Source organism: Panicum hallii, chromosome 2 (assembly GCF_002211085.1).
Source record: "Panicum hallii strain FIL2 chromosome 2, PHallii_v3.1, whole genome shotgun sequence".
NCBI lineage: Eukaryota > Viridiplantae > Streptophyta > Magnoliopsida > Poales > Poaceae > Panicum > Panicum hallii.
This window is the reverse complement of record NC_038043.1, coordinates 51,503,636-51,529,671: the sequence shown is the minus strand read 5'-3', so window position 1 is coordinate 51,529,671 and position 26,036 is coordinate 51,503,636. Positions and strand designations below refer to the sequence as shown.

Genomic DNA, 26,036 nt, shown 5'->3' with positions numbered 1-26,036 from the left:
GTTGAAAATCAGATTTTCATGATAGTTTATAGATGTAAATCAGATTTTTCCGTAAAAAAATGGAAGTAATAGTATTTTGCTGGTCTTACCACCAGTTAGGGGTGGGGTGGGGGAGGAATGATTACTCAAAGACTAGTCTCTACCTCTATAGCTTTTGAGAAAAAAAAATCTCTGCACTTTGACATATAAAAATCAAAGGGACAACCCCTTAAACTATAACTTACATCCAAACAATAGATAACTGAATCCTTTCAGCTCATCTAGGATCCGGATCGGTATTAGTAACATCGTTCACTGAAAAGTTATCCTCCACAATCACATCAGACTTCTCGTATACATAGTTCCCATGTATGCATCGATCGAGCACTGAACTTGAGTCTCCCCCAAAGAAAAATGCAGGTTGTCGAGGCTTCTGAAGCCTTATCCTGCTTCTAGTTAGCATTACAACAACTGAAGATATGCTTGGCCTGTCATCAGGATTCTCTTGGACGCAAAGAAGACCAATGTGGATGCATCTTAGTAGCTTGCTCCTGGTATGTCCATCAAGTGGTTTGTTAATCAGCTGCAATGCCGTCCCCTTGGTCCAACAGTTCCATACCTATTACATGTTTCCCATCAAATTTTCTGGTTTAAGTAGTTTCAGATAACCAGCTTCCGGTAAAGATGAAAATGCTACTTACATCAGTTAGGAGATTGGCAGCTTTGTCCGAATCATCAGAACTCGTATTTCTTTTCCCGGTTATAATCTCCAGGACCAAAACACCAAAGCTGAAAACATCGATCTTTGGTGACACTTTTCCGAACAATGCATACTCTGGTGCCATATATCCGCTGTAAGAGAATAGGAATTAGGTAGACTGAAGATTTGAACAGAAGTTGTATTGATGTCATATGCTGTGTTTCAGGATTCAATTAGGTGTATGAGCTTACTATGTTCCGGCCACACTTGCTGTCTTAGTCTGAGTATGACCACCTCCTAGCAACCTGGCCAGTCCAAAATCTGCAATTTTTGGGTTCATTTTTTCATCAAGCAAGATGTTATTTGCTTTCAAATCCCGGTGAATGATCCTTATGCTCGAATCCTCATGAAGATACAATATTCCCTTGGCAATTCCTAGAATGATATTGTACTTTTGCTCATAATTCAGGATTGCCCTCCTACTATTATCTGTTTCAAAAAAAGATAGATGGCTAAAATTAAATGGATTTTGTCATTAAGAATGCATAAATATGCCAATTTACACCATGCAAGAATAATTTTGGCAACGACAACTTCCATTCGCATGCCCTATTCTCTTCTGCAACTAGCTTGCCAGAAACGATACAGTAGTGCTTGTGCTGCTACCCATGGTGCCCATGCCCATTTTAAGTCACAAGATTCTTGGCATGGTTGATTTCAATTTTCAAATAGTACCATCAAGTTAACAAAACCAAAAAAATTAAAAAAAATGTTCTGGAATGTGACAGAGCACCACAAAATCATTTGCATAAACCAGGAAAAATGTGGACTACAGCAATTGCAGAAGCAAATACCAAATAGAAATTTATCAAGGCTTCCGTTCTTTATATGCTCATAAACAAGCATCATCTCATCCCGGTCCGAGCAGAATCCAAGTAACCTGACAAGCTTTACGTGCTGGAGCTCGGCCAGCACTTGCACTTCATTGTGCAGCTGATTAAGTCCTTGTCTTGTACACTGGGATAGCTTCTTCACTGCTATTTTTTGTCCATCAGAGAGCTTCCCCTGTAAAACATATCACTTACAGCAGCTAAAAGAAAAGGCTGTCAATGCTTTCTTCTCTCTTGCATACTGTGGTTTCTTACCTTGTAAACGGTACCGAACCCGCCTTCCCCAAGCTTATTTTTCTCATGGAAGTTATCGGTTGCTTCTTGAAGGGTAAGTAAATCGAACACCGCACATTTCCCTCTTCCAGTCCTCTTTGGCATCTGTATTTTTCTAGGGATAATCGGCACCGGATCTGTAAAGATACAAATGGCATAATAAGCAAACTAAAATTGCCCAACACCGAGCAGGGGCTCAAGACTTTCCAATAGTATGTTTCTAACTGTTCTGGTTCCTGACAGGTGTCTTCCTCTTCCAACAAATGATAGTAGAGGCCAAACCAATCAGCATGAAGAAAAGGGAGCTGGCAACACCAACAGAGATTTTGGTTGCTCTGTTTTTCCTCCCTGCATACATGGATAAAGAAAAAATTGGATTAGTGTGGTAAAATAAACGTTCAAGCGTGGACTTCTAACCGAGTCACCGTGTATGCGTCGTTATTGCCAGTTTATGAGGAGACTGATCGTGATCAAGGATGAAAACATGGAAAAAATCCCATCCCGTCCCACTGTATTTCTATATTTGTCCTACCCGTTTCCGTATTTGCAGAAAAATATGGAAATGGGACGGAAAGAGGGAAGGAATGTATCCCGCCTGTATTTGCGGGATCCCGTTTTTATCCGGAATGATTCTGTATTAGTCCCGTATTTATAAAATACTAAAAAGATTTATTAGGCACACCATAGATCGTATTTTGTTTCTCAACATCAATTGGTGCACTTCACGATTTAATCATAGAAAACATGAAACTTAATTATATGTTTTAAAAATATCTTGCATAAAAGAGTGTGTAGTATTATATTCATGCGAGGTGAATGGTGATTAAACAATAATGTATTCCGGTAAATTTTCCTTTCCCGACCGTTTCTGTAACCCGTATATCCCGTTTCCTCTCCTATTCCCGGCTATTCCGCTCGCACTCCCGTTTTCCGTAATAAAATACGGAAACGGAAATGGTTGAGGGATTTTCCCATCCGTTCCGTTCGTTTTCATCCCTAATCGTGATGGGACTGGAGAAGCCAAGCTGGAGCGAGTAAAGGTCAGTGGATCATGTTTATGTGTGTAGCTGTGTAGATGCTACGCATGTGAGATTCCATTTCCCGCCAACATATGATGACAGTAGTAAAACAAGTACACAAAAGAATCATTTTTCTCCAAATATGAACTGCAAACAATGGATGACGATGTAACGTTTAGTACCACACGAGCACGACTAACCACCATAGGAAGTTTCCAAGTGTCCAACTGGTCAGTGATGGTCAATTGGTCATGGCATTACTCACATCATACTGTACATCACATAACATTAATGGACAAAAGTTCCTCTCAAATTGCTTTCTCAAATTAAGTAAGAATTTTGCTCAGAATTACCTGGTCCGTTTACCAGTGACGTAGACTTCGCCGGCACCGGCACCATGGTGTGTGGCGGTGGCGACGCCAGCGCTGGGAGCTGCAGCAGTGGGCTCCCTGAGAAGAACGGTTGCAGCCCGTAACGATAGTTGCAGCGCACCCTGATGAACCTCCCGCTCGGGCTCCCGCTGAATAATTTGCGCGCCATCCGAGTAATATTCGCCAGGCAGCTCCGGCAGCCCGCCGGCGTCATGTCCGGCGTGCACTGCGCCAGCGCGTAGAGCGCGGGGACGCTCCCGCCTGGGGCCTCCTCGCCCGTGGCGAATCGCCTGGTCGGGTCCGCCGCCGCGCGGCCCGCTGTCGCGTTGAGGAGCGCGCCCACGGCGGCGTCGAAAGCCGCGGTTGGCGCGCTCACGTTCTCCGTCTTGTGGAGGTACATCTCGTCGTTGTCGGCGCCGGCGCCGGCGAGGAAGTCCCGGCCGGAAAAGCGGAGGTAGCAGAGGTCGTAGTAGATGGACACCTCCCTGCTGTAGGCGCACAGCTGCTGCGCGTCCTGGAACGCGACCCTGAGGCACGCGGCGCAGGTGGGGGCGCTCGCGTCGCCGCGGCAGAGCGCGAGGGCGTAGACCACGTCCGGAGCGGCGCCGACGGCGCCGGCCGCGAAGAGGGACGCGGAGGAGGAGGCGTTCCGGGGGAGGACGGCGGAGGCCCGCTCGAGGTTGGACTGGTACGTGCTGTTCTGCTCGAAGGCGCCGCTGTCCCCGCAGTTCGTCCACGGCAGCTGCGCCGCGGCGGGCGGTGCGACGAGGAAGGAGAGGAGGAGGGGAAAGACGATGCTGGAGGAGGAACGGAGCGAGCCGCGGCGCACGCCCATGGCGGCGACCCGGTGAGGTGACGGGGGAGGCGGGGCACCGGCTGTGCTGACTGCTGACTCTGTGACTGATTGTGTGATGAGAAGGGATGCCTTGCCAGTTGCCAGAGTTTTTATTAGTACTCAGTTTTCTAAAGCAAGGAACAGATTTTTCGACCTCATGGAAAAAAGTAGAGACCCCCCCAAGCGAGAGGCTGAGGCCGCTGTGGCTGGGGCTGTGGCGCCAGGTTTTATTTCCTTTTTTTTTTGAGGTTACGCGTGCAAGGGCCGCGGGTCCTGGGTTGTTGCCCCGTTAACGTGCGAATATGGGCCAGGTAAAGGCGGCCTTACCTGATCCAAGCGTGGTCGGGCCAAGAAGACCCCCCTTTTCTCTTTTAAGGACTGCCGAGCCGAGAAGATTAGGGGGGCCCAGCCTCTCGAAGGAGGAAAGGAGGAAAGAGCCTACAGCTTAGCAGCCCACGCATGCACGACCGACGACGTGTCGCGCCGGCGTGCCGACGGCCGGCCAACAGCGGCGGCCGCAGGGAGTGGGGCGCCGGAACCTGGCCCCGACCCCAGACTGCAGTAGTAACACGCTCCCGTGTCGCGTCGCGTCGCGCTGCGCTCTGCAGCGTCCCGCACCTCGGCGCCGTCCTGGGAGCGAGCAAACCGAGCAGGCTTCAGCCTCCAGCCCCTTTCCCTTTGCGGCCTTGTCTCTTCCTCCGGGGAGACGGGCGCCGTCGTCCGTTGGCTACCAAGAGCGGCGCACCGCCGGGCCGGCATGCATGCGGGTATGGCCGTACCCGAATGATTCTCGGTCTGAATCCTCGTGGAATCCCGAGCAGCTGCAGGCGTGGCCTGCGCCCAAGCTAGGACCCGTTTAGTCCTCGGACTAAACTTTAGGGTTATCTGGAGCTTATTTTAAATTCTATCGTATTGAATATTTAACACCGATTAGAAGTATTTAATATAGCGTATGGAGGCTAATTTACGAGACGAATCCATTAAATCTTATTAAACCTAATTAGTTCATAATTTGATAATATTGTGTTACAGTAAATACGTGGAAAGAGCTATCCAGCAGATTTGGTATAATGGATACCTATCCTTAAAAAGTGGCAGGATACCCAAAGTCCATCAAAAAATAGGTTCAACAGATTTGGTACGTGGATTGCTATCCCTAAATTGTTTTAGCAAATTACCTAGACTTCTCTCCATAATCCAAATATAATTTACTTTTCACGCACAGAAGGAAACTGCCAAGCTAGGACATTTCCGGGCGCTCCGTCCCATCCCCGCCGACGCTGCCACCGGCCACCGTCCGAGCGCCGCCGTGCCTCACCAACTCTCTCTGTCGATCCCCGCCTCCACCCGCCCGACGCCTCACGGTGAGGGAGATCCGCCACGGTCCATCTTCTCCGTCACCGGTCGCCGTCCAACCGCGGCCCGGTCACCACAGAGCCACCAGCTCCCTCCGGTGATCCTCCGCGCCCCACCTTCCTGCCTCGACCCGCCTTGTGCCTCCACGTGGAGGAGGGGAAAGATCTACCGCAGTCAACGCCACCGACATCACCCGGCCCCGACTTCTCCCTTGGGCGGCACCGCCCGTGCTTCTTCCCACCGCGGGCGCCGACGGCCACAGCTCCTGCACCCCAGCTCGCGGCTCCCGCACTTCCCGCTGCAGCTGTGGGAAGAGATTAGCACGCCGCTGGGATCCTTCTCCCGCTATCATATGCAAATGGTATGAGAGAAGAAGCAAAATGAATTATACAAATCTGCTGGAGAGGAGCGCAAAAGCTATATGCAGATTTTCTCTCTCCTATATCTAAAAGCAAGTTTAGATATTCAGTTTTACCAAATCTACCGGAGATAATCTGATGATGAATTAATTAGATTTAATAGATTCCAGTGAATTAGTCTCTATTTATATAATTAATTTCTATTTATATAATTAATTTTATAATTAGTTTATATTTAATATTTCTAATTGGTATCAAGTATCCAAAATCTGACCCGGAATAGCCCCTCATCAGATGGCTAGCTCTGCACGCCGTGCAGCGACACTGCGACTGCCGTCAGCGACCGGTTCGGCTCGATCCCTAGGCTGCCTACACTTGTCGCGCCCTCCCCTCCTCCATTACTTGTTGGTCCTCGCTCGCCTCTCTTCCTTCCCCTTGCAGCATGCGGCTCCTCTGCATCTCTTCCCCTCCCCTACGCCGCTTGAGTGAGAGACTGAAACATTGGGGAAGCTCTCTGGATCTGCTACATATCCACCGGTGAGTTGTCTACTGGTTGATCAGACTAGCTGCTTAGGCAATCCCACTTGTGGATCGATTCCTATGCATGCATGCACGAGATGAAATTATCCCATTGTTGAAAAGAAACTGCAGAGGTAATGGACTAGACATGCATGAGCAATGTTCGACATGCATGTATCCATGCTTGAAGTTAGTTCAAAACGAATGTGTTCTTCGCATCTCTTCTTGTTTCAGATTCCCCTGTTTCTGCGACCCTCCTCTGTTTCTCTGCTGCGGTACAGGCAGTGTTAGTTTATGCTGATATACAGATGATCATGGTCCTTTCTTGATTTTCAGCACGTTTTATCCATCTAGCTTCCTTGCATATAGTTCTAGCTAGATGCTTGCATGCATGCGGCTGCAGCCTGCAAGGCGAACCAGAAAGCAGGATTGCAGGAAGACAGATCAAGATTCAAGAATTCAAGATTCACTGGGGGAGGGGAAAATCTGCTGCATGCGTCCAAATGATGCAAATGCATTATCTCATGTCCATAGAATCGCATTCTATCCCGAATCAGAAGTGCGATGCGAGCTGATGCTACCTACGATTAATCGGTGCGTTTCTGCGCTTGCGCAGCTGCTAGCTCGATCGGGAGCCAATGGCGGCGCGGTGCGGCGGCGGCTGCGACGGGCGCGAGGACGGCGCGGTGGAGGCGCTGCTGCAGTGGCAGAAGGTGAGCGACTTCCTCATCGGCGCGTCCTACCTGTCCATCCCGCTCGAGCTGCTGCACTTCGCCACCTGCGCCGACCTCGCGCCGCTCCGCTGGGTGCTCCTCCAGTTCGGCGCCTTCACCGTCCTCTGCGGCATCGTCCACCTCGCCGCCGTCCTCACCTACGCGCGCCCGGACTCGCGCCGACTCCTCCTCGCCTTCACCGCCGCCAAGGCGCTGGCCGCCCTGGCCGCCTCCGTCGCCGCCGTCTCCCTCCCGACCTTCATCCCGCAGCTGCTCCGCCTCAAGACCCGCGAGGCGCTCCTCCGGGACAAGGCCCGCCAGCTCGACCGCGACGTCGCGCTCGTCAGGCGCCGCCAGGAAACCGCCGCGCGCGTTGTCCGTGCCATCACGCAGCACGTCCGCCGCGGCGGCGCCGGCGGCTCGCTCCCGCACGACGCGCACGCCGTCCTGCGCACCGCCGTGCTCCACCTCTCCGAGGCCCTCGGCCTCTGCAGCTGCGCCGTCTGGATGCCCGCGGCGGCAAGCGACGGCTCCAGCGTGCTCCACCTGGTGCATCAGCTGCCGGAAGATGACCACCGTGGCACGACGAGGCAGGCCATTCGCGTCAGTGACCCCGACGTGGCCGCCGTCATGGCCAACAAGGACGCCAAGGTGCTGAGGCCGGGCTCGGCGCTCGGGACGACGACAGGTCGCGGAGCTGCGGCTGCCATACGGATGCCGTTGCTGAGGGTGTCCAACTTTGTCGACGCCTCATCGTCAGGATCAGATGAGCAGGGAGCTGCCGTGAGCTACGCGATCATGGTCTTGGTTCTTGCGGCTCCACCCCCTACTCCTAAGAATCACATATCTAGAGGGCATAGAGGAGGACGAGGAGCACGGGAGTGGATCAGGCAGGAGCTGGACATCGTGGAGGTGGTGGCGGACCAGTTGGCCGTGGCGCTGTCGCACGCCGCGGTGCTGGAGGAGTGGCAGCTGACGCGGTACAAGCTGGCCGAGCGGCAGAGGGTCCTGGCGCAGGCCCGGCACGACGCCGAGGTGGCCACCAGGGCCAGGGACGCCCCGCAGGGCGCGATGCGCGACGGCGTACTGAGGCCGATGCACTCCGTCGCGGGGCTGCTCTCCCTGATGCAGGCGCAGCAGCAGGACGAAGCCTTGCCCTGCGCCGAGCGGAGGCTCGCCGTGGGCGCCATGGCCAGGATCAGCGCACTCTCGTCCACGCTGATCGACGACGTCATGGCGGCGGTGCTGACGCCGACGACGCCCTGCGGCGAGCCTACGTCGGCAGCTGCCGCCGGTGTCAGCCTGGCGAGGAGGCCGTTCGACCTCCGGCGCTTGGTGAGGGACGCGGCCGCCGTGTCCGGGTGCCTCGCCCGCTGCAGGGGGATCGGCTTCTCGCACCGGGCGGAGATGAGCTCTCTGCCCGGCGAGTGCTGGGTGGTCGGCGACGACAGGCGAGTGTTCCATCTCCTGCTGCACATGCTTGGCGCCCTGCTGGACCGGTGCGAATGCCACTGCCATGACCTCTGCTTCTCTGTCGAAACTGTGGCGGGGGAACAAGATCCGGCCATGTCTGACCACCGGGACTGGATCACCCCCAACTTCTCCGGCTGCAACATGGTATGCGTCAAGTTTCGATTTGGGATCACAAGAATCTTAAGAGACAGCTTGCTGCGTTCGTCTAGCCCACGACCCCATGACAGAATCAGGAAAAGCATCAGTACCAGCTCCGAGACGCGGCTAAGCATCACGACGTGCAGCAAGATCGTGCAGGTGAGCTCTGTTCCGTGCACAACACGAACGCATGAACAATTTTGGCTACTGATTGGTTGACTGATCTCGTCAGATGATGAATGGCAAGATGCGGAGGGAATCCCCGTCAGATTTCGGAGGTCAGCAAGGAGAATCCATGAGCCTGATCCTGCACTTCCAGCTCGGGTACGGGCTGGCATCGCCCTCCGCCTCCTCACCATCAGGCGCGGGCTTCTACCGCACCGGTGGCGCGTTCGGAGCAACCTCGACGTCGCCGTCGTCCACCACAGCGCCTCCTCAGTACCACTTCAACGGCCTAAGGATCCTGCTCGTGGACAGCGACGACACCAGCCGGGAGGTGACGCGGAAGCTCCTGGAGCGGCTCGGCTGCCAGGTGCTGCCGGTGCCGTCGGCCGCGCACTGCCTCAGCCTTCTTCTGGGGAGCGACGGCGCCGCCGCCGCCGCCGATCAGCCACCGTTCCAGTTCCCGTACCTGCAGCTTCAGGTGGTGTTTCTTGACCTCCACACGCCTGCCTCTGACGCCGGCGGTGCGGCGGACGATGGGTTTGAGGTGGCCCTCAGGATCCGGGAGCTCACCAGCGACAGCTTCAGCTGGCTGCTCATCCTCGTCGCCGTGCCACTGCCGCCGAGGGCGAGCTGCATCGACGTCCGCGACGCGTGCCAGCGGACGGGGGTCAACGGCGTGATCCCCAAGCCCATCACGCTGCCGGCGCTGGGAGCTCAGCTCTACAGGGCCCTCCACAACGACAACTGACCGTCCAGCTCCGGTGAGCTGCTCCGTACTGTGAGGGCTCAAATGCTTGAAGTTTCTGTTTTTTTTTGATAAATGAAGTGCTTGGAGCTTGTTTTCTTGCGAGCTTGTTTTCCTTCCTTCCGTGGCTTGTTGCCCGCCGCCTCCTCAGTCCTCACCATCCCTCCCACGCACCAGCAGCGCCTGCACTATCGACTAGTCTCCGTCCACGTCCAATCCAACCAAAAGCTTAACACCTTGTCCTGGTCGGAGTTCCGCGGGATGAAGATGGAAATGAGTAATCACAGCACGTAGTGTGGGCAGCAAAATTCATTTTTTTTAAAAAAAATGAGCAGGAAAAATCGAGTGTGCAGAATATGAGAAGTACTCAGTACCCGAGAAAGATTCAGCCCTTCAGTAAAAGCAGACAGTGGTAGTTCTAAAAGAAAAGCTTAAAGTGGCGAGGAAAATACGGTGATCTAATCGTAATTCAACATTAAGAATCATTGATGCATCCTGTCATTAATATTCTTCTTTTCAGCCACCTCAATTCTGGTTATACAAAAATAGTCGGAGAAATAAAATACATCACATCTGATGAAAATAGTGCTTTCTCTGAACACAAATATAAGTTCATCCGGACTTGTCTTTTAGGTAATCTTCTTTAAAAAAAATTGGCCATCAATATCTTAATTTTTCTATTGACTGACAACACGAGATTGGACAAATCTAGAGCATTATATTTGTGATCAGAGAAAGTAAGTAACTAACATTAAAACGACAATATAGTTATTATTCCTCCGCCGTCCTCAGACCTTTTAGGTACTCACACTGTTTAGAAACTATTCACATTGGTTGCAAAACAGAACTGCCAATGCAAACTAGAGAATGTGCTCCACACCTCCTTTTTCCTAATGAACTTCTTAATAATATTTTGATCATAAAAACCTGTGCTGTATAGCCTATTTGGCCACCAATCCAAAATTCTGGCTGCTCCCTGATCTTCCCAGCACCAAACTTTGTTTTCGTTGCAACAACAGTGCAACTAGTTCATCATCACTTTGCGAGGTGGATCACCTTGGCTCAAGTTCAGTAATCGAAACGTCGTTCAGCGACATAGGTGATCTGCTCACAGAATGTGAAGCTCCTGCATGCACTTCCGAGTACATTTCCGAATTGAAGCCACTCTTCTGGATGCAAAATGCCGGCCTGGATGGAGCTTGGAGGGTCACAGTGCTGCTGCTGAGCATGACATTTACCGTTGACATCACTGGCCTATCTGCGGGGTCGTCTTGAACGCAGAGGAGCCCGATGTGGATGCACTTCACCATCTGGTCTCGTGGAGCAAGGCTGCTGAAGGATGAATCCATGATATCCATCAGCGTTCCCGTCGTCCAATGCTCCCATACCTGCATTAGATATCCGAATTGCTTCAATATTGTTAATCTAAACTTGTAAAGTGTAACTGGGGCGCAGAGTTTTGTGTAGGCTAGCACTCACCAAACTAAGGAGATCAGCAGATTCATCGGTACTGTACGAGCCACCATTTCTTCTTCCCGTGATGATCTCTAGGATCAAAACGCCGAAGCTGAACACGTCAGACTTGATAGAGTAATGCCCACGCATAGCGTATTCAGGGGCCATGTATCCACTGCGACAAGAACATTGTATTATGAGTTAGCGCATGCTCATATATCTTACAAAGGGTAATATTCAAAGAAATGTATCGACCCTTACTAGGTTCCAACAACACGGTTTGTGACATCTTGTGTTTGGTCATTCCCGAATAGCCTTGCTAAGCCGAAATCTGAGATCTTAGGAATGAAGTCATGGTCTAACAGAATATTGCTTGCTTTGAGATCACGGTGGATAATCTTCACTTGAGAATCTTCGTGAAGATACTGCAAGCCACGAGCAATCCCGTTGACTATCTTAAATCTCTTCCCCCAGTCAAGCTCACCACATCTCTCCTGATCTGTCAGACGGAAAGATAAAACTCATAAATGTACACTATAAAATTTCAGTAGTTGTTTCACCGTTGCTTCAAGATGATGAGTAACAATACCAAAAAGAATAGTGTCGAGGCTTTTGTTGGGCATATACTCATATACAAGCAATTTTTCATGATCCTCCAAGCAAACACCGACAAGCCTAACTAAATTCTTGTGTTGCAGCTTAGCAACCAAAACAAGCTCATTTTTCAGCTCCTCAATCCCTTGTCTAGAACTCTGTGAGAGCCTTTTCACTGCTATTTCCTGATTATCTGGGAGGATTCCCTGTACAAATGGATATATTTGAATGTCAAAACTGCAAAATATGAACAAAAAAAGTCTATATGATAATGTATGATTAGCACCTTGTAAACTGCACCAAAACCTCCTTCACCGAGTTTATTGGCTTCATCAAAGTTTTCCGTTGCAGCTCGCAGAGTTGATAGATTAATAATGAGTGAATCAATACTTTCTATGTTCTCTGGGTTAGTTGTATCTGTTCATAAGAGACCAAGTAATTAGAAATGATGTCTAATACGTCAGTCCTTTTCCTTTGTTCATATGAGAGTGATGTCTAAGCCATTCAAAAAATGTTAGTTTTGATTGTATAATATTTTAAAAATTGATGTCAGTTCTAATCCTATAAAAAAGAAAGGAGCTATAAATAATTGAATTGAATAAGAGATATACCTGGTAGTAATGGCTTTCCTGGTGTTTTCCTCTTCTTCCACACACAAGAGCAAATTACTACAGTAGCTAGTATAGCAGCGACTATAGGAAGTGCAATGGCTAAAACTCTACCAGTTTTGTTTCCTGTAAATGGAAGGCGTCAATTAATTTGATGCACGTTAAAAGAGAATATAAAAAGAATATGAAACTTGTCTGTTGAAAAATCCATAAACTACAAAAGGATAAAATTGTTAATGGTTTGATGTTTATATTGCTACAAGTTATATATACTGCTGTTTATCATAAGTCCTGAGAAAGGCAAGAGTATCTAGGAAGCACCTTTTCTTATTGTTATCTTTCCCTGAATTCTAATTTCAAGTTCTCAACTAGAAGACAAAGAGTGATATTTCCGATTTTACTTTCTGCAGTGCACGGCCATGCAAGCTTTGCGTGAATTGACCATTCTAAAGAAAATGTGCGTGTATATGGCCAATGTAACCTCAGACCAGATGATAAAGGAGATTCTTTTACAAGTATTTCCCTACTGTTACACCTAAGCATGGAAGAATGATCCAACTCCCAACTAGATCTTTCAATTCAGCCAGGATGCTGAACTGGTCAGGAATCAGGAGCCGGGACACATGTGAAACTTCCATGTTCCCCATGAAGCACTTGATAGCTACGGGACTGCATAGAAGTCAAGATCAGACAGAGAAAATTAGAAAGCCTAGCAGATAGGCGTACGCAATTTGGTCTTCGCTTACTTGATATCTCGATTTCTTTTGTGCATCATCGTACCCAATTTTTTTCGGAGTTCTTTTTAATCAATCAAATAAAATAGACAGAAGAAAGCTCTTCATTGATGTTGACACGCGTCAGTTATTTATCACTATAATTTGGTGCAAGCATACTTGCAGAATCCACACCATGCGTTCCAAGTTCATATGCTAAGTCAAAGACTAGTCTTAGGTTTCGAATCGAATCTCAGGTGATTTGTCGGAATTATGTTGTGCAAGTGGATTGGACTTGGTTCTTCAGGGGGTCCTCATTGTTTTCCCCATGAATTGCTAAGTGCCTAAATTCCCCTGTTGCAGAAAACGAACCATGCGCATGAATGCAAAAGAAGACATTGTAATCCGCTAACCCACCTCTTCCTCCTCCTCCGATCGTCGTCGGCGTCCCTTTCACCGGAGCGGGAGCGGGCGCCGGGGCCCCCACGGCAGGCTCCGGCAGCTGAAGCAACGGGGTGCTGGTGAAGAACGAGTACTGCTCATACCTGTAGTTGCACCGCACACCAAGAATCCTACCACCCTGCTTCCCGCTGAAATACTTTGGCCCGCTCTGAATTATATCGGAGAGGCATGCCCGGCAGTCGTCCGGCGTCATGTCCGGCCTGCACTGCGCCAGCCCGTAGATCCTCGGGTTCTTGCTGTCGAAGGTCTGGAACCCCTCCACCCCCGTGCCGAACCTCTTGGACGAGTTTCCTGCCGCGTAGTTGGCGGTGGCGTTGAGGAGCATGGCCACGGCGGCGTCGAACACACCGAACGGCGCGGTGACGTTCTGCGTGTTCATGAGGATGAGGGCGTTCCCTCCGCCGGCGCCGGCGGGGGAGACGAGGAAGTTCTGGTTGGAGTAGCGGAGGAAGCAGGGGTCGTAGAAGATGGTGGCGTCCTTGTTGTAGGGGCAGACCTGCTGCGCGTCCGTGAACGCCGTCGCGACGCAGTCCCCGCAGGCGGAGGCGTTGGTGTCGCCGCGGCAGAGCGCGAGCGCGTAGACGATGTCCGGTACGGCGCCGAGGCTGGCCTTCGCGAAGAGCGCCTGGGAGGAGGAGGCATTCTTGGGCAGCGTGGCGGCGAGGCGCTTGAGGTTGCCCTGGTAGGTGTCGTTCAGGGTGTAGTTGTTGCTGCTGCCGCAGAGCTGGCCCAGCGGGTCCCCGGCGGCGAGCGGCGCGAGGGCGGACGCGAGGAAGAGGGCGGCAGCCGCGGCGAGGTAGGGGGGCAGACGGTGGTGGCCAATCACGGCCATGGTGTGCGCGCGCGCGCGATGGCCGGAGCGGTGGCGTGGTGCTGGTCCGGGTCTGCCGCCGGAGGCGTGAAGCGATGGAGAGGAAGCCGGTGCGGTGAAGTGAATGAAGAAGAGGGGACGGGTGGATGCGATAGGTGTGGGGCCGTGAGGGTTGACTGTTTGTGGGGCTCGTTTGACTTGACCGAGTAGACGACACTGACACAGCGGGGGCCAGGCATCAATGCGTGCGGGCCCGCACCAGCTCGGGTGATGGTCGCCGCCGGTCCTGCCGTTCCAGAAGGGAGACGACGGTGGCGCCACGCTGCGACGACGTCACTCCCATCACATGTGAGCAGCGACGAGCTGGTGCGTGCGTTCAGGGTGAAGTACACGCAACTTTTTATAACATTTGAAACTTTTCGCTACTGTAGCGTTTTCGTTTGTATTTGACAAATTTTATATAATCATGGTCTAACTAGGTTTAAAAGATTCGTCTCGTGATGTACAATTAAACTGTGCAATTAGTTATTTTTTTACATATATTTACTGCTCCATGCATGTGTCCTAAAATTGATGTGATGAAAAAAGAGTGTAAAAATTTGAAAATTTGAAGTGATCTAAACGGGACCCTACTGGCTATGCCTCCAAGTTCCAGCGCGGCAGCGGCGATTCAGATTCGTTCCTGTTGATTTCGATGTGCCCTTGCCGTGCTGGTGCTGGTGCTGGTAGACGCATGAGATCAATGCGCTAGGCTGCTCGCCGGTACTGGATTGCTGATGGGAGCGGGCTAACGGAGGCAGCGAAGACTTGGGGTGTCTCGAATAGGCTAAAGTTTTAGCTCCGTCCGTCCTATTGAATATTTGAATGTTAATGTTGGAATAAAGGCAACAGTGATACATTAATTAATCTCTCATCATGCGATGAACGTTGAGGAGAGCATGTACCAATAAATATGCAGCGGAATAATAACAATCAACATGCACGATTACGATTAGTAAGACTAAATATGAGGTAACTACAAAATTAATTGCATAAGCCAAGGCTAATTCACTAGACGAATCTATTAAAACTAATTAAGCTATCATTAGCACATGTTTACCGTAGCAACATATCATCGAATCATGGATTAATTAGGCTTAAGTCCTGTTTGTTTCAGCTTATGACTGATTTTAAAGGCTTAATTTTGAGAAATCCAAAAATCAGATGACTCCTAAAATTCAGAATTGAGAATCCATAATCAACTGGATTCTTGATTATGGGAGTCATCTAACTTTTGAATTTTCCAAAATCGAACTTTCAAAATCGACCAGAAGCTAAAATAAACAGAATCTTAATAAATTCATCTTGCGAATTAGTCCAGAGATTATGCAATTGATTTTATCATTAATCTACGTTTGATACTTCTAATTAGTATCAAACATCACACGTGAACCAAGCACCCCTTCGTCCTCCATGTTTATGCTGTTCTCATCTTGCGTCGTGGTCCATTGTGATCTTAGATCAATTCAATCCTTTAAGCCAGTATACAGGTTAATATGTAAAGATAGCGGAAATATCCAGTAAAAGTTAAGTTAGTGAACGGTAGTGGCGTAGAAAACTGTGAAGATCATCTTTAGCTAGCCAAATTGTCGCATGGAATTTGACTCTCCAGCCCTAGAAGAGTTTTGGAGGCCTATGCAGCGTCTCCAAAATCCAACAACAAAATATGTGAGTTTCCTGGAAGACATCTATCTAGGAAGAAACAACTTTAGATGGGTGATGGGTCATCAGGTGATGTAACTCGGATTTTCAAATAAAACATGTATGGACATCAATTTAATTCTGCTCATGAGAATGATGAGATATAAAAACACAAAAGAAAAGGGAAATTTCATTCTTATTAGGCCAGCAGCGATGTGTTGTTCTCGCCTTCTCGGCCATCAGCTCTTTCAGCTTTTTGGGCCGGGCAGTTCGTTTTTCTCCAGCGAGCGCCCCCCTGAAACTGAATTTGTTTTCCGCTCAAGGTCTGCTAGCATACAGCCCAACCATTCTCAGAAAGAGAACCCATCCCAACTCTAACCGTAAGTAGCCCCACTAGCTATAATTTTCAATTTCCTTTTCGGCCCACACCAGCCCACTATCAGAGGCGTCGCGGCCCGAGAACCACCGCGAACCAAGGAGCTGTTTCAGTATATCAGGAGGAACATCACGTACAAATTGGAATTGAAAAAAAAATACATTCAATGCACCAGACACCACATGTTTTGTTAAAATCTTGAAACAAAGTAGATGCTTTTTTGGCTCAATTCATTTGTCTTCAAAGTAAAGAATTCGTATTGCTGTTCTGTTTTCAAGAAATCCCATACATTCAGACACAGTTGCAAGCACAAAGGTGTAATGAAAGACTATGCATAAGAAATGCATGAACATTCACAGAATTTCGCTAATGCATTCTATCCATGGGTATCTATTTGACTACCTCAGCCTATTGTATGATTGGACATCTACTCCATAGCGACACATTTGACCATGCAAGTATTCTGCAGCTACAGTTCGAGTTCTCCGATTCTTGGACACCCATTTGACAACGTTGACCTTTCATAAAACTATGAACTACTGTATTCATTAGTGTCCAGGTAAACTTGGTTATCAGACACCATCTTCAGTATTGGTTTATTCAGATTACTGTGCTGAAGATCAATTTTAAAACAACCCAAGCAGACTTTCTGAATACTTTAATGTTCCAAACAGATCCCTGCAGCACGCGATCGAGGTCAGGAGCAGCTCTTTGCATCCTTTTTGCGAGGAAGAGAATGTGATCAAAGATGATACAGAGATCAAGAATCGGTGAACAAAAATATGGAGAATGCAAGGAACCAGTGAAATCCACCTCAAGATTCATTCAAAATCCTCGACAAATCAGAACTTGTATCCCTATCCTATATTACCTTGATCCTGTCGACCTCCATGCCAGCCTCCTTTCGGGTTTGACGCGGCGCCGGACCAATCGTGGCCTTTCCTTTCTGGCCGGATGCAGCAACCGTGGCGAGCTCGTGGCTTGCGTCCTACGGTGGCCGAAGAACGGCTGATGGCCAAGCCACGGTGCCACGCGCCGTCGGTGTTGCGAGCCCATGGCGCCACCGCCGCACGAGCTGAGGCATGCGCGCGGCCGTGCCAGCCGCCGAGCCACCATCCGCGACAGCAACAGGGCTCCAGCATCCATCTGCGGCGGCGGGAGCTCAGTTGGCACGAGGCACGATGGCAGCCGGTTGGGCGCGCGCGCGCGGATTGAGCGATGCGGGAGCGGAAGGGGGGACCGAGGGAGGCGGGGCTGGTGGCTTGGGGGATCCGCGGGTCAGCATATCAGAGCCAGTCACGACATGCAGACTACGGAGGAGCAGCGGCAAGCCATGGCGCTGCCGAGGCGGGCGTTGCCACGGCCCAGGCGGCGGCGGCGGCGGTCCGCCGCCTCATCCTCCCGGGCTGCTCCGGCTTCGTCCGGAAGCACTACACCGCCGTCGCCGTCCAGAACGCGTTCCGGGGCTACCTGATGCGCCACGCGCTGCAGCTTGATGAGGCGGCATGCAGCAACGCTAGCGGTGGTCGGCGGATGCCATTGGCGCCGGCGTCGAATGTTTCGTACACCCCCCTCCGATAGTTGCAAAACCCCCTGATACTTATAAATTATTTATAGGTTGGCCCTAAGTATTTACATATAACTCCCAGTTTGGATTGCGATTAGCAATCGCGATCCGACTATTTACATATTGCACCCTAATATTTACATATGGATCCCTGATTTCTAAATAGTTTACAAATAGACCCCTATCCTGGTATGTCTCTTGGCCGACGGCCGCCGCCGCCACTGCCGCCGCGCTCCCGGCCGGAATCGCGCAGCTCCGTCGCCCTCCCAAGCCCTAGAACAAGCGGTCTGCTCTGTTCCTCTCTGGCTCCATCACCATCAGCTAAGACCCGAGGCGTTCGCTTCGTCGGCAGCCGTGGCTTGAGGCTTGAGCGCGGAGGCTGGGAATGTCCTTGGCGGGGCGCAGGTGCCCACTGCATCTCCTCCTGCACGGCGACGACCCACGCGGCGGCCGGAACCTGTGTGGCTACCTGCCACTTGTTGCCATGAACTCAGCAGGATCAGCAATGTCTGATTGAAGAGGATGGCCAGTCAGTTTCGTCAGAGCCGGCATGAAGAGGAAACCGGTTCATCGTTGCCCATGAACTCAGCAGGATCAGAACCGTCTGATTGATGAGGATGGCCATTCAGTTTCGTCAGAGCCAGCATGACGAGGAAGCCGGTTCAGGCCATTCAATCGTACGTATTAGCACTTGTAGCCTTAACGCGGCAGGAGAAGGATTTGAGAAGTACAGAGTACACTTATATGTGCAGCTCGGTTTACTGGGTTCGAAGCAAGGAGGTCGATCCTAACCAATTTTGTTCTGGCAACTCATCAAGCAACAACGTGTACGTACATCACTGATCACATAACCATGCTTGAAACTGCAGCATTTCGCGTCACAGAGCATGATGCCATCGTTGCCAGTTTCTCAAACTCAAGAACTTGCCAGTTTGTTATCCTGTCCACTTACAGCTACTCGGTCGCTAGCCTGAACAATTTCTTATGCTGCCTTGCCTTTTCCAAATACCTCCAGATCTTAAGCATGTGTCTGAATCACGTTTAAGTTCCAATCCATGTGAAAAAAAAAACCCAGTGACTGTCTGACTGAAATTGAAATTGTCCACCAGAGAAAAGGTAACATCAGCTGTTTTAGTTGTAGAGAATTGAAGTGAAAGAGCTTTTACCATATGATTAGAGCTTGTTTACCACTTCAAATCAGGTGAGCTTGATTGAAGATTTTTATTCACTATAAAACTGCTTGCTTTTACATGTACGCCTCTTATTTACACAGTTCCAACTGACGACACAGGTCAGGTCACCAGGTCCTATAAAGCTAACCACGTTTCTGGCTGGTGATTTGTATCAATGGAGTCTTTATTATTAATTTTTATAGAGAGCAGAGCTTCTCTGTATTGACAAAAATAAAGTACAGTACTATTCGCCTCTGTCTTCGATTTATGCATATCGCGATTTATGCTTTTATCTAAAGGATTTTCCAGAAAGACTCTTACTGAGCAACTATCAAGGAGAGCGTTGTGGCACCTATGCTTAATATGCCCATTTCGGTTCTATATGCAACTCGGATGAACGGCAAGATCCAACATGTTTTACTGTGCAAGCGATATGTAACATATGTATAAATAAACACCTAAATAATATGTAACTTTGCTATGCATTATAAATTTATGAAATATATGCTTGAGAAATGACGTTTGCACTGCAGGATAACTCCATCAATGTATGACATGCTTTCCACAATGATAGAGCTTTACCAAACAAACAAATAAAAGTTTAAGATGGCAACACAAGCCAAGACATTGGAGAGTCATTACATATCCAGCAGCAGCTGCAATTAGGAAATCTCATGTGGGTCTGTTACAACATTGTTGCTTTAGCAGTCTGCAAAATGTGGTCTGTTACAACTTTGTGCATCCTGTGAGCTCTTTCTCTAAAAGTTCGGTTCGTAGCACTTCGTCATCTGTCAATTGTACTTAGTCAATCGGTCAACAATGATAGTACTTAATAGTTTCTAGACGAAGAATTATGCATAGGTTTTGTTCCCTGCTGACTGCTGATTTCTCTAACAATTATTTTCACTATCATGAATCACTGTCTTCTTATGATATCCTGTTGCTAATATTCTCATGTAGCCGCAAGTTGGCTCCTTATTTTGCAATTGATCCTATTCTGTAACCATGACCGCAATTTGACTATTTCCCTTTTTTTCTACACAACATTGCACAATGAGCGCCGGATGACGCTCCAGGCGCGGCACGAGGGATCCACGAAACGATCAGCGATTGGCCGTTAACGATGGGCCCACGGAGACCATCACTCGACACCGACCTACTTCGCCGAGTTTGACTGGTCGTCTGTCTGAAATTCCAGTTTGGAATGCTCCATAGTATGCTCGTTGGCCTTCTCTATTCAAAATAATAATAAAAAAGTTTAATAGTTGACTACCTGTGTGTGATGTGCGCAGTCCACATTCCAAGGGGTCATACAAAGCTACAAAAGCCAGTGTGACGCAAATGTAGCTGAGCTTGCAAAGGTGAATTTCCTTTTCTGCCCATCGATATTCGCTAAGCGTTGGTCACCGGTCAAACCTATATATATGGCCAAAAGGCCCGAGGCCCAACAGCCCGGCACAAGGCCCGAGTTTTTGGCCGACCCAAGCATGGCACGGCATGGTCTGATGGTCATCATGCACGGGCCAGTATGGTGTGCCATGCTTGGGCCGCCAGCGCAGCACGGCGGGCGTCACGGTACGGCATGATATTTAAGGCGCTTCGTTAGCGGCCCGCGTATCACTTCCATCCCACTGGCCATCAAATACCATCTCTCAAAATCCTAACTCTCAGGCACTTCTCAGTTTTTCTCTCTCCCTTATCCTCTTCGTCGATTCCCTTACGCGCCCGTCGGCGCCTCGGCTGCGAGCGGCGACGGCCGCCTCCCTGCTCACCGGCTCGGTCCTCCCCTCCCCTCCCCTTCGAGCTCTGGACTTAGGTCCTTCCTTTCCTTCTCGGCTTCTCCGCGGGCGGCGTGGCAGGTGTGGCCGGTGGGCGTGGCGGCGGCCTCCATCGAGTGCACGAGCGGCGGACGGCACGGGCACGACGGAGTCCTTTGCTTTTCAAGCCGGCGCAGCATGGCACGAAAATGGACCCATGGGCTCGTGCTTGGCCGAGGATGCGGCGTGGCACGGCCCATTAACATGATCGTGATGTGCCTAGCCTGATTAGTTCGTGCCCGAGCCTGGGCCGTGCCGGGCGGACCGAATGGCTATCTATAGTCAAACCTGTAGACGTGCTAAGAAGATATAGGCGGGTGGGGTAGAAAAGATATCAATTGTAAAAATTTAGATTCGAAGATTTGCTATAAGGCTCAAGAACCTTCAAAATCTAAGTCACCTTGGATCCTTAAGCTGGAATCTTGGCTGTCACTGACAAACGGACGCTGCAGATAATCTGCACTTAAGACCTACACATACACATAGGTTGTGATTGGTAGGATAGCCAACCCCCTAGCCAGGCTTATGCAATGCAGTCCGGCAGTGTTTGGTTCCCAGCGTAGCTACTTATCGCCTGCGCAACGCAAAAGGGGCCTCTGGCCTGGCTTACCGGAAACGCAATATTTTTGCGTTTCCAGCCAATTCTGGCTAGAGCCTGCATGCTTCAACGAGGGGGTCACATCAGCTCCTGTCTCTCGCTCTCAGCGTTGCCACGGCTTCGCCACTCCTTCCGCTGGTGGCTAACGCCATTGAATGCTGATGCTTTTTTTTTTCACGTGCGTCTCATGTGATTTGATTTGCCGATCCCAAAGAGCTGATGGACATCGTTGTGCTGTAGATGGATTTGCTTGGATTAGAAAACTCATGATCAGTATTAATTTGATTGCAAACGATTTGCAATTGCCATGTGCATGCCACACGTTCGACAAAATATCTCACCTATGAGAAGTTTACTGGAATATCAATTTATTACATGTTATTTTGTCAACAATTTTTTCATAGTCAGTTCTTTTAGTTTTGCGATTTGGACATAGTTGAGCAATCCAACAACTATTCTGGCAAGAAGTGATGTCTTAAACTCATCTTAGCAAAAATGAAGGAAAAATAAGGTGAGTGTATCCAAAACAAGACAAACAACCAAACAAGTTTTTTCTAGTCTAGGCTTAGCTAACCCATATAACCAAACACGACTACATTGCACCGTCCTAGTATGGCTCATGCTAGTCTGGCTTAATTTCTATCCAGGCTTGGTCTAAGCCAAGCGAAGCAACCAATCACAATCTAGGTGAGGAAGGTTAGCCAAACTGGCAACTTTCCTTTTCCTTTGCCTAAAAATATGTTTAAAAAACTTCTTTGAAATCTTTTTCTGACAAAGCATTTGAGAAACTTATTTGTTTTTTCAAAAAAATATGAAAAATTATCGGTGTTTTACCAGCAAGCCTACCTAAATATATCCTAATAGGAAGGGTGTCGCTGAGATCGAACTCGAAGGTGCAAGCAACACAAGATTTAGATATATTTGGATCGCGACGTGTGTAATACCTGTCAGACCCGGGGCCACCGGGCTGGGCGCGTAGCGTAGTTTAAAGAGGTTTAAGAGATTAAGTTCGTCTTATCTCTTATTCATTTTGTTTATCTCTTGTTTATCCCGTTTAAATAGGAGATGGAGCTAACCAATACGGAGGGGATCTATTCGAGATATGTTCTGGTATGATCCCTCAGCGGAAGTTGGTTAGTATCTTTGTAATCCTGGCCTCTCGGATATATAAGGGAGGTCAGGGACCCCCCTCAAAACACAAGATCATTAGATCATTCTACACCAAAGAGAATACAAATCACCATACAGGACGTAGGGTGTTACGCTCCGTGCGGCCCGAACCTATCTAAAAGTCTTGTGTTCCTTGCACCTTCGAGTTCCTGATCTCGGCGTCTCCTCACCCAAAACTTACCACCTTGGGTATATCCCTCGGTGGGCAGCCGGTTAAACACCGACAGCTGGCGCGCCAGATAGGGGAGCGCGTCGAAGATCCACCGGCGAGCTCGATGGCATCTTTCAATTTCATCAGGTCAGTTCCCTCTCAGGGCGCGACATCCGTCTTTGGCTCGTGGGTTTGCATCGCAGATGGTGCGGGCAACTTTAGGCAATTTCTTGTCGACATGACGCCAAAAACCTTCGCTGCGGATCCCCGCAGCGGCCTCGACAAGTTCATCGATGAACTTGACAACTTGCCGCTCCATACTTCCGCAGCACAGATCGAGATGGAATCTGCTCCAAGCTCGACTTCTTCTGGTGTTGCGACAACTACCCCTGGTTTGGACTTGTTCCAATCTAGGGATCTGCATGGCCGATCTCAACTCGGCCCATACAAATCGGCCACTGATCTTCAGGAGGCCAACGAATCTGGATCTCTCTCCATGTTAGAGAAGGATCTGGACTTGCTACTCCAGGACGGAAATCCTGAAGCCACCGTGTGTCGGGGGGCTTCGGGTTGTTCTGGTCCCGGTGATTTGGTGATCACCTCCTTGCCGAAGGGGCGCATTATGCATTGGAGGGGCATGATGCTCTCCGATCTACTCGAGGCAAAGGGTCGGCTTGTGGCTCCCCTCGAGCCATTGCCCTTCCAAGAGGGCAGGCCATTGGCCACCACGGCGGAGGGGTCGACTGAACTAGTCGATGAAAGTTCTCATGAGCTTTCCTCCCGTCAGGTGCTAACGGCCGAAGAAGGCGAGGACGGTGGGGACCTTCCCATCGATAACTTTGAAGTGATCTCCGAAGATGAGATCACGGCCAACGCCGGTGACGAGAACGACGCCGATCGTGAGGCGCGGAGGGCCAGGAACAGGGCCCACACAATCCGGCGGAGGAGGGCCAACGAGCGAAGGCGATCTATGCATCGCGAGCTCGACCCTGAGTTTTCTGCTATAAGCGAGCGGGGTTTCAGGACTCCGGTGGCCAACATCGCCAGGATGACGGCCATCCTCGGGTGCAGCCACGACCCGGAGGTACGTCAAGCACTCCTCTACGCGCAGAGGGCTTGGATCCAGCTGGATCAACACAATCCGACATCCGTCATCCGGGAAGAACGCGTGGACGAGAGTAGAAGTCAGACCGACATCCGTCATCCGGGAAGAACGCGTGGACGAGAGTAGAAGTCAGGCTCGCAGTCGAACGGCTGGTGGCCGTCCTCAACACCAGATCAGCAACGACAACGCACATGGGAACCAGGCCCCTGTCGGGAGGCAACAGCCACCGCAAAGGGGTCATCTGCGACAGGCCAATTGACGACCTCCTCCGGAGGACCTGCGCCAGCACATCAATGAAGGTCACGACGCGCGCACCGTGATCTTCTCCAGGCGCAAGACCCGCGAAGAAGTCGAAACTGAAGGTACTGACTGTAGCGATTGATTCCCTGCTTTCTCTGCTCGTTTCAGCAGCTATAAGTACCCAGAGGGCTTCAAGCCGATCGGTATCACCAAGTACGACGGCAAGCAGGCTCCCCAGCAGTGGCTCCATTGCTACTCCATGGCCATTGAGGTCGCAAGGGGCTCAAATATCACCAAAGTCGTTTACTTCCCGATGGCTTTGGATCATGCACCGCTCACTTGGCTGGAGAGCCTCGGCAGCAACTCCATCGACTCCTGGGAACGACTTAAGAAGGTCTTCATCGACAATTTCCAGGGAGCGATTACCCGTGCAAGTACTCGACACGATCTTGCCCAGTGCAAGCAAGAACGTAATGAGCTTCTGCGGTCCTACACGCGTCGCTTCTTCGACGTCCGCGCCACCATCGCGAACATCTCGGAGGACGACATCATCGATTGCTTCTACAACGGCATCACCGACCCGGGCATATACAGGGATTTCGGGCGGAACAGGCCGAAAACTGTTGCGGGCCTTCGTGATCTGATGCACGATTGGTCCGAGCAGGAGGAGAAGATGCGGGAGCGGTTCCCGCGGCGTCAAGACAGCAATCTGCGGCGCCCAAACGACAACCGCAGCGACAAGGGCCAGCGGGACTTTTCGGGGCCACCCCGGAAACGAAAGCCAGATGAAGTCATCGCGGCTATCGATCGTCCTTCGCGGGGCAAGAAGTCGACGACGCAGGAGGAGTTCGAGAAGCTCCTGCAAAAGAAGTGCCCATGGTATACGGGCGCCAGCCACGCTGCCATCGACTGCTATCACCTTCGGAGGACGTTCAACAACTCCGGTGGCGGAAAGAAGAACAAGAAGCCTGCTGACAAAGAACCCGAGGATGATGATCAAGAGGATCATGGGCGCAACCCGAAGTTTCAAGATGCTTCAAAGGTTGTCAACGTCATCTTCGGGGGAGATGAGGATTTTTGTTCCAAGCGGGATCAGAAGCTGCTCCTCTGGGAGATTTTATCCATCGAGCCGGCTGTACCACGACCACTCCGGTGGTCGGAGGTCCCCATCTCGTTCTCCCGTGATGACCAGTGGATGAGCTTTTCGGAGCCCGGCAAGTTCCCCTTGGTCCTGGATCCCGTGGTGGCGGAGGTCAAGCTCACCAAGGTTCTCATCGATGGTGGGAGCGGGCTCAATCTCATCTTCGTCAGCACTTTGAAGAAAATGGGCCTGGATTTCAAGGATATGCTGGTTCCCAGCAAGTCCCCCTTTTACGGCATCGTCCCAGGTAACGCGGCGCACCCGCTTGGTACGGTGGTCCTCCCAGTCACTTTCGGCACGCGGGAGAATTATTGTACTGAGTTCATCAAATTCGAAGTGGCTACTTTTGACTCTTCTTACCATGCAATACTGGGTCGTCCGGCACTTGCCAAGTTCATGGCAGTGCTGCATTATATCTATCTGCTTCTTAAGATGCTAGGACTCGGTGGAGTGCTCACCCTCCGTGGTGACTTGAAGAAGTCATACGACTGCAATCAGGAGGTGATCCAATACGCTTTGACTACTCGCGTGCCAGATGCTTCGGGAGAAGTACTCGCGGCCGCGCAGCAGCTCTCCCAGACCGGGCTGGAGATTCCTTCCAAGAAGGCCAATAAGTCGAGCATCCAGTCGACTGATGATGTGGCCCTCAAGACGATCCAGCTTCAGGAGGAAAATTCATCTAAGACCGCCGTCATCGGTACGGGTTTAGGTGACAAATAGGAACTCGCGCTCGTCAGCTTCCTTCGGGCTAACCGAGATATATTCGCATGGAAACCAGCGGATATGCCAGGGGTGCCCAGAGAGTTGATCGAGCATGCTTTGAATGTACATCTTGTATGAT

At 50.4% G+C, this 26,036-nt stretch overlaps 3 protein-coding genes across 3 annotated transcripts; 1 reads left to right on the top strand and 2 right to left on the bottom strand.

Moving 5' to 3' along the window:
- Positions 1 to 152: 152 nt before the first annotated feature.
- LOC112880189 (cysteine-rich receptor-like protein kinase 6) lies at positions 153 to 4,159 on the bottom strand. The gene is made up of 7 exons (XM_025944695.1): positions 3,215 to 4,159; positions 2,068 to 2,190; positions 1,825 to 1,979; positions 1,534 to 1,744; positions 931 to 1,168; positions 681 to 831; positions 153 to 598 (listed from the first exon to the last, which is right to left on the bottom strand). The coding sequence occupies exons 1-7, from the start codon at positions 4,065 to 4,067 to the stop codon at positions 257 to 259; spliced, it is 2,073 nt and encodes a 690-aa protein (XP_025800480.1). The 5' UTR covers positions 4,068 to 4,159; the 3' UTR covers positions 153 to 256.
- A 2,780-nt stretch (positions 4,160 to 6,939) lies between these two features.
- Positions 6,940 to 9,538, top strand: LOC112881254 (ethylene receptor 4-like). Its single transcript, XM_025945928.1, has 4 exons — positions 6,940 to 8,264; positions 8,316 to 8,631; positions 8,858 to 9,220; positions 9,263 to 9,538. The coding sequence occupies exons 1-4, from the start codon at positions 6,940 to 6,942 to the stop codon at positions 9,536 to 9,538; spliced, it is 2,280 nt and encodes a 759-aa protein (XP_025801713.1).
- Positions 9,539 to 10,277: 739 nt separating this feature from the next.
- Positions 10,278 to 14,281, bottom strand: LOC112880190 (cysteine-rich receptor-like protein kinase 6). The gene is made up of 7 exons (XM_025944696.1): positions 13,323 to 14,281; positions 12,196 to 12,318; positions 11,871 to 12,001; positions 11,580 to 11,790; positions 11,252 to 11,489; positions 11,015 to 11,165; positions 10,278 to 10,923 (listed from the first exon to the last, which is right to left on the bottom strand). The coding sequence occupies exons 1-7, from the start codon at positions 14,197 to 14,199 to the stop codon at positions 10,588 to 10,590; spliced, it is 2,067 nt and encodes a 688-aa protein (XP_025800481.1). The 5' UTR covers positions 14,200 to 14,281; the 3' UTR covers positions 10,278 to 10,587.
- Positions 14,282 to 26,036: the final 11,755 nt, after the last annotated feature.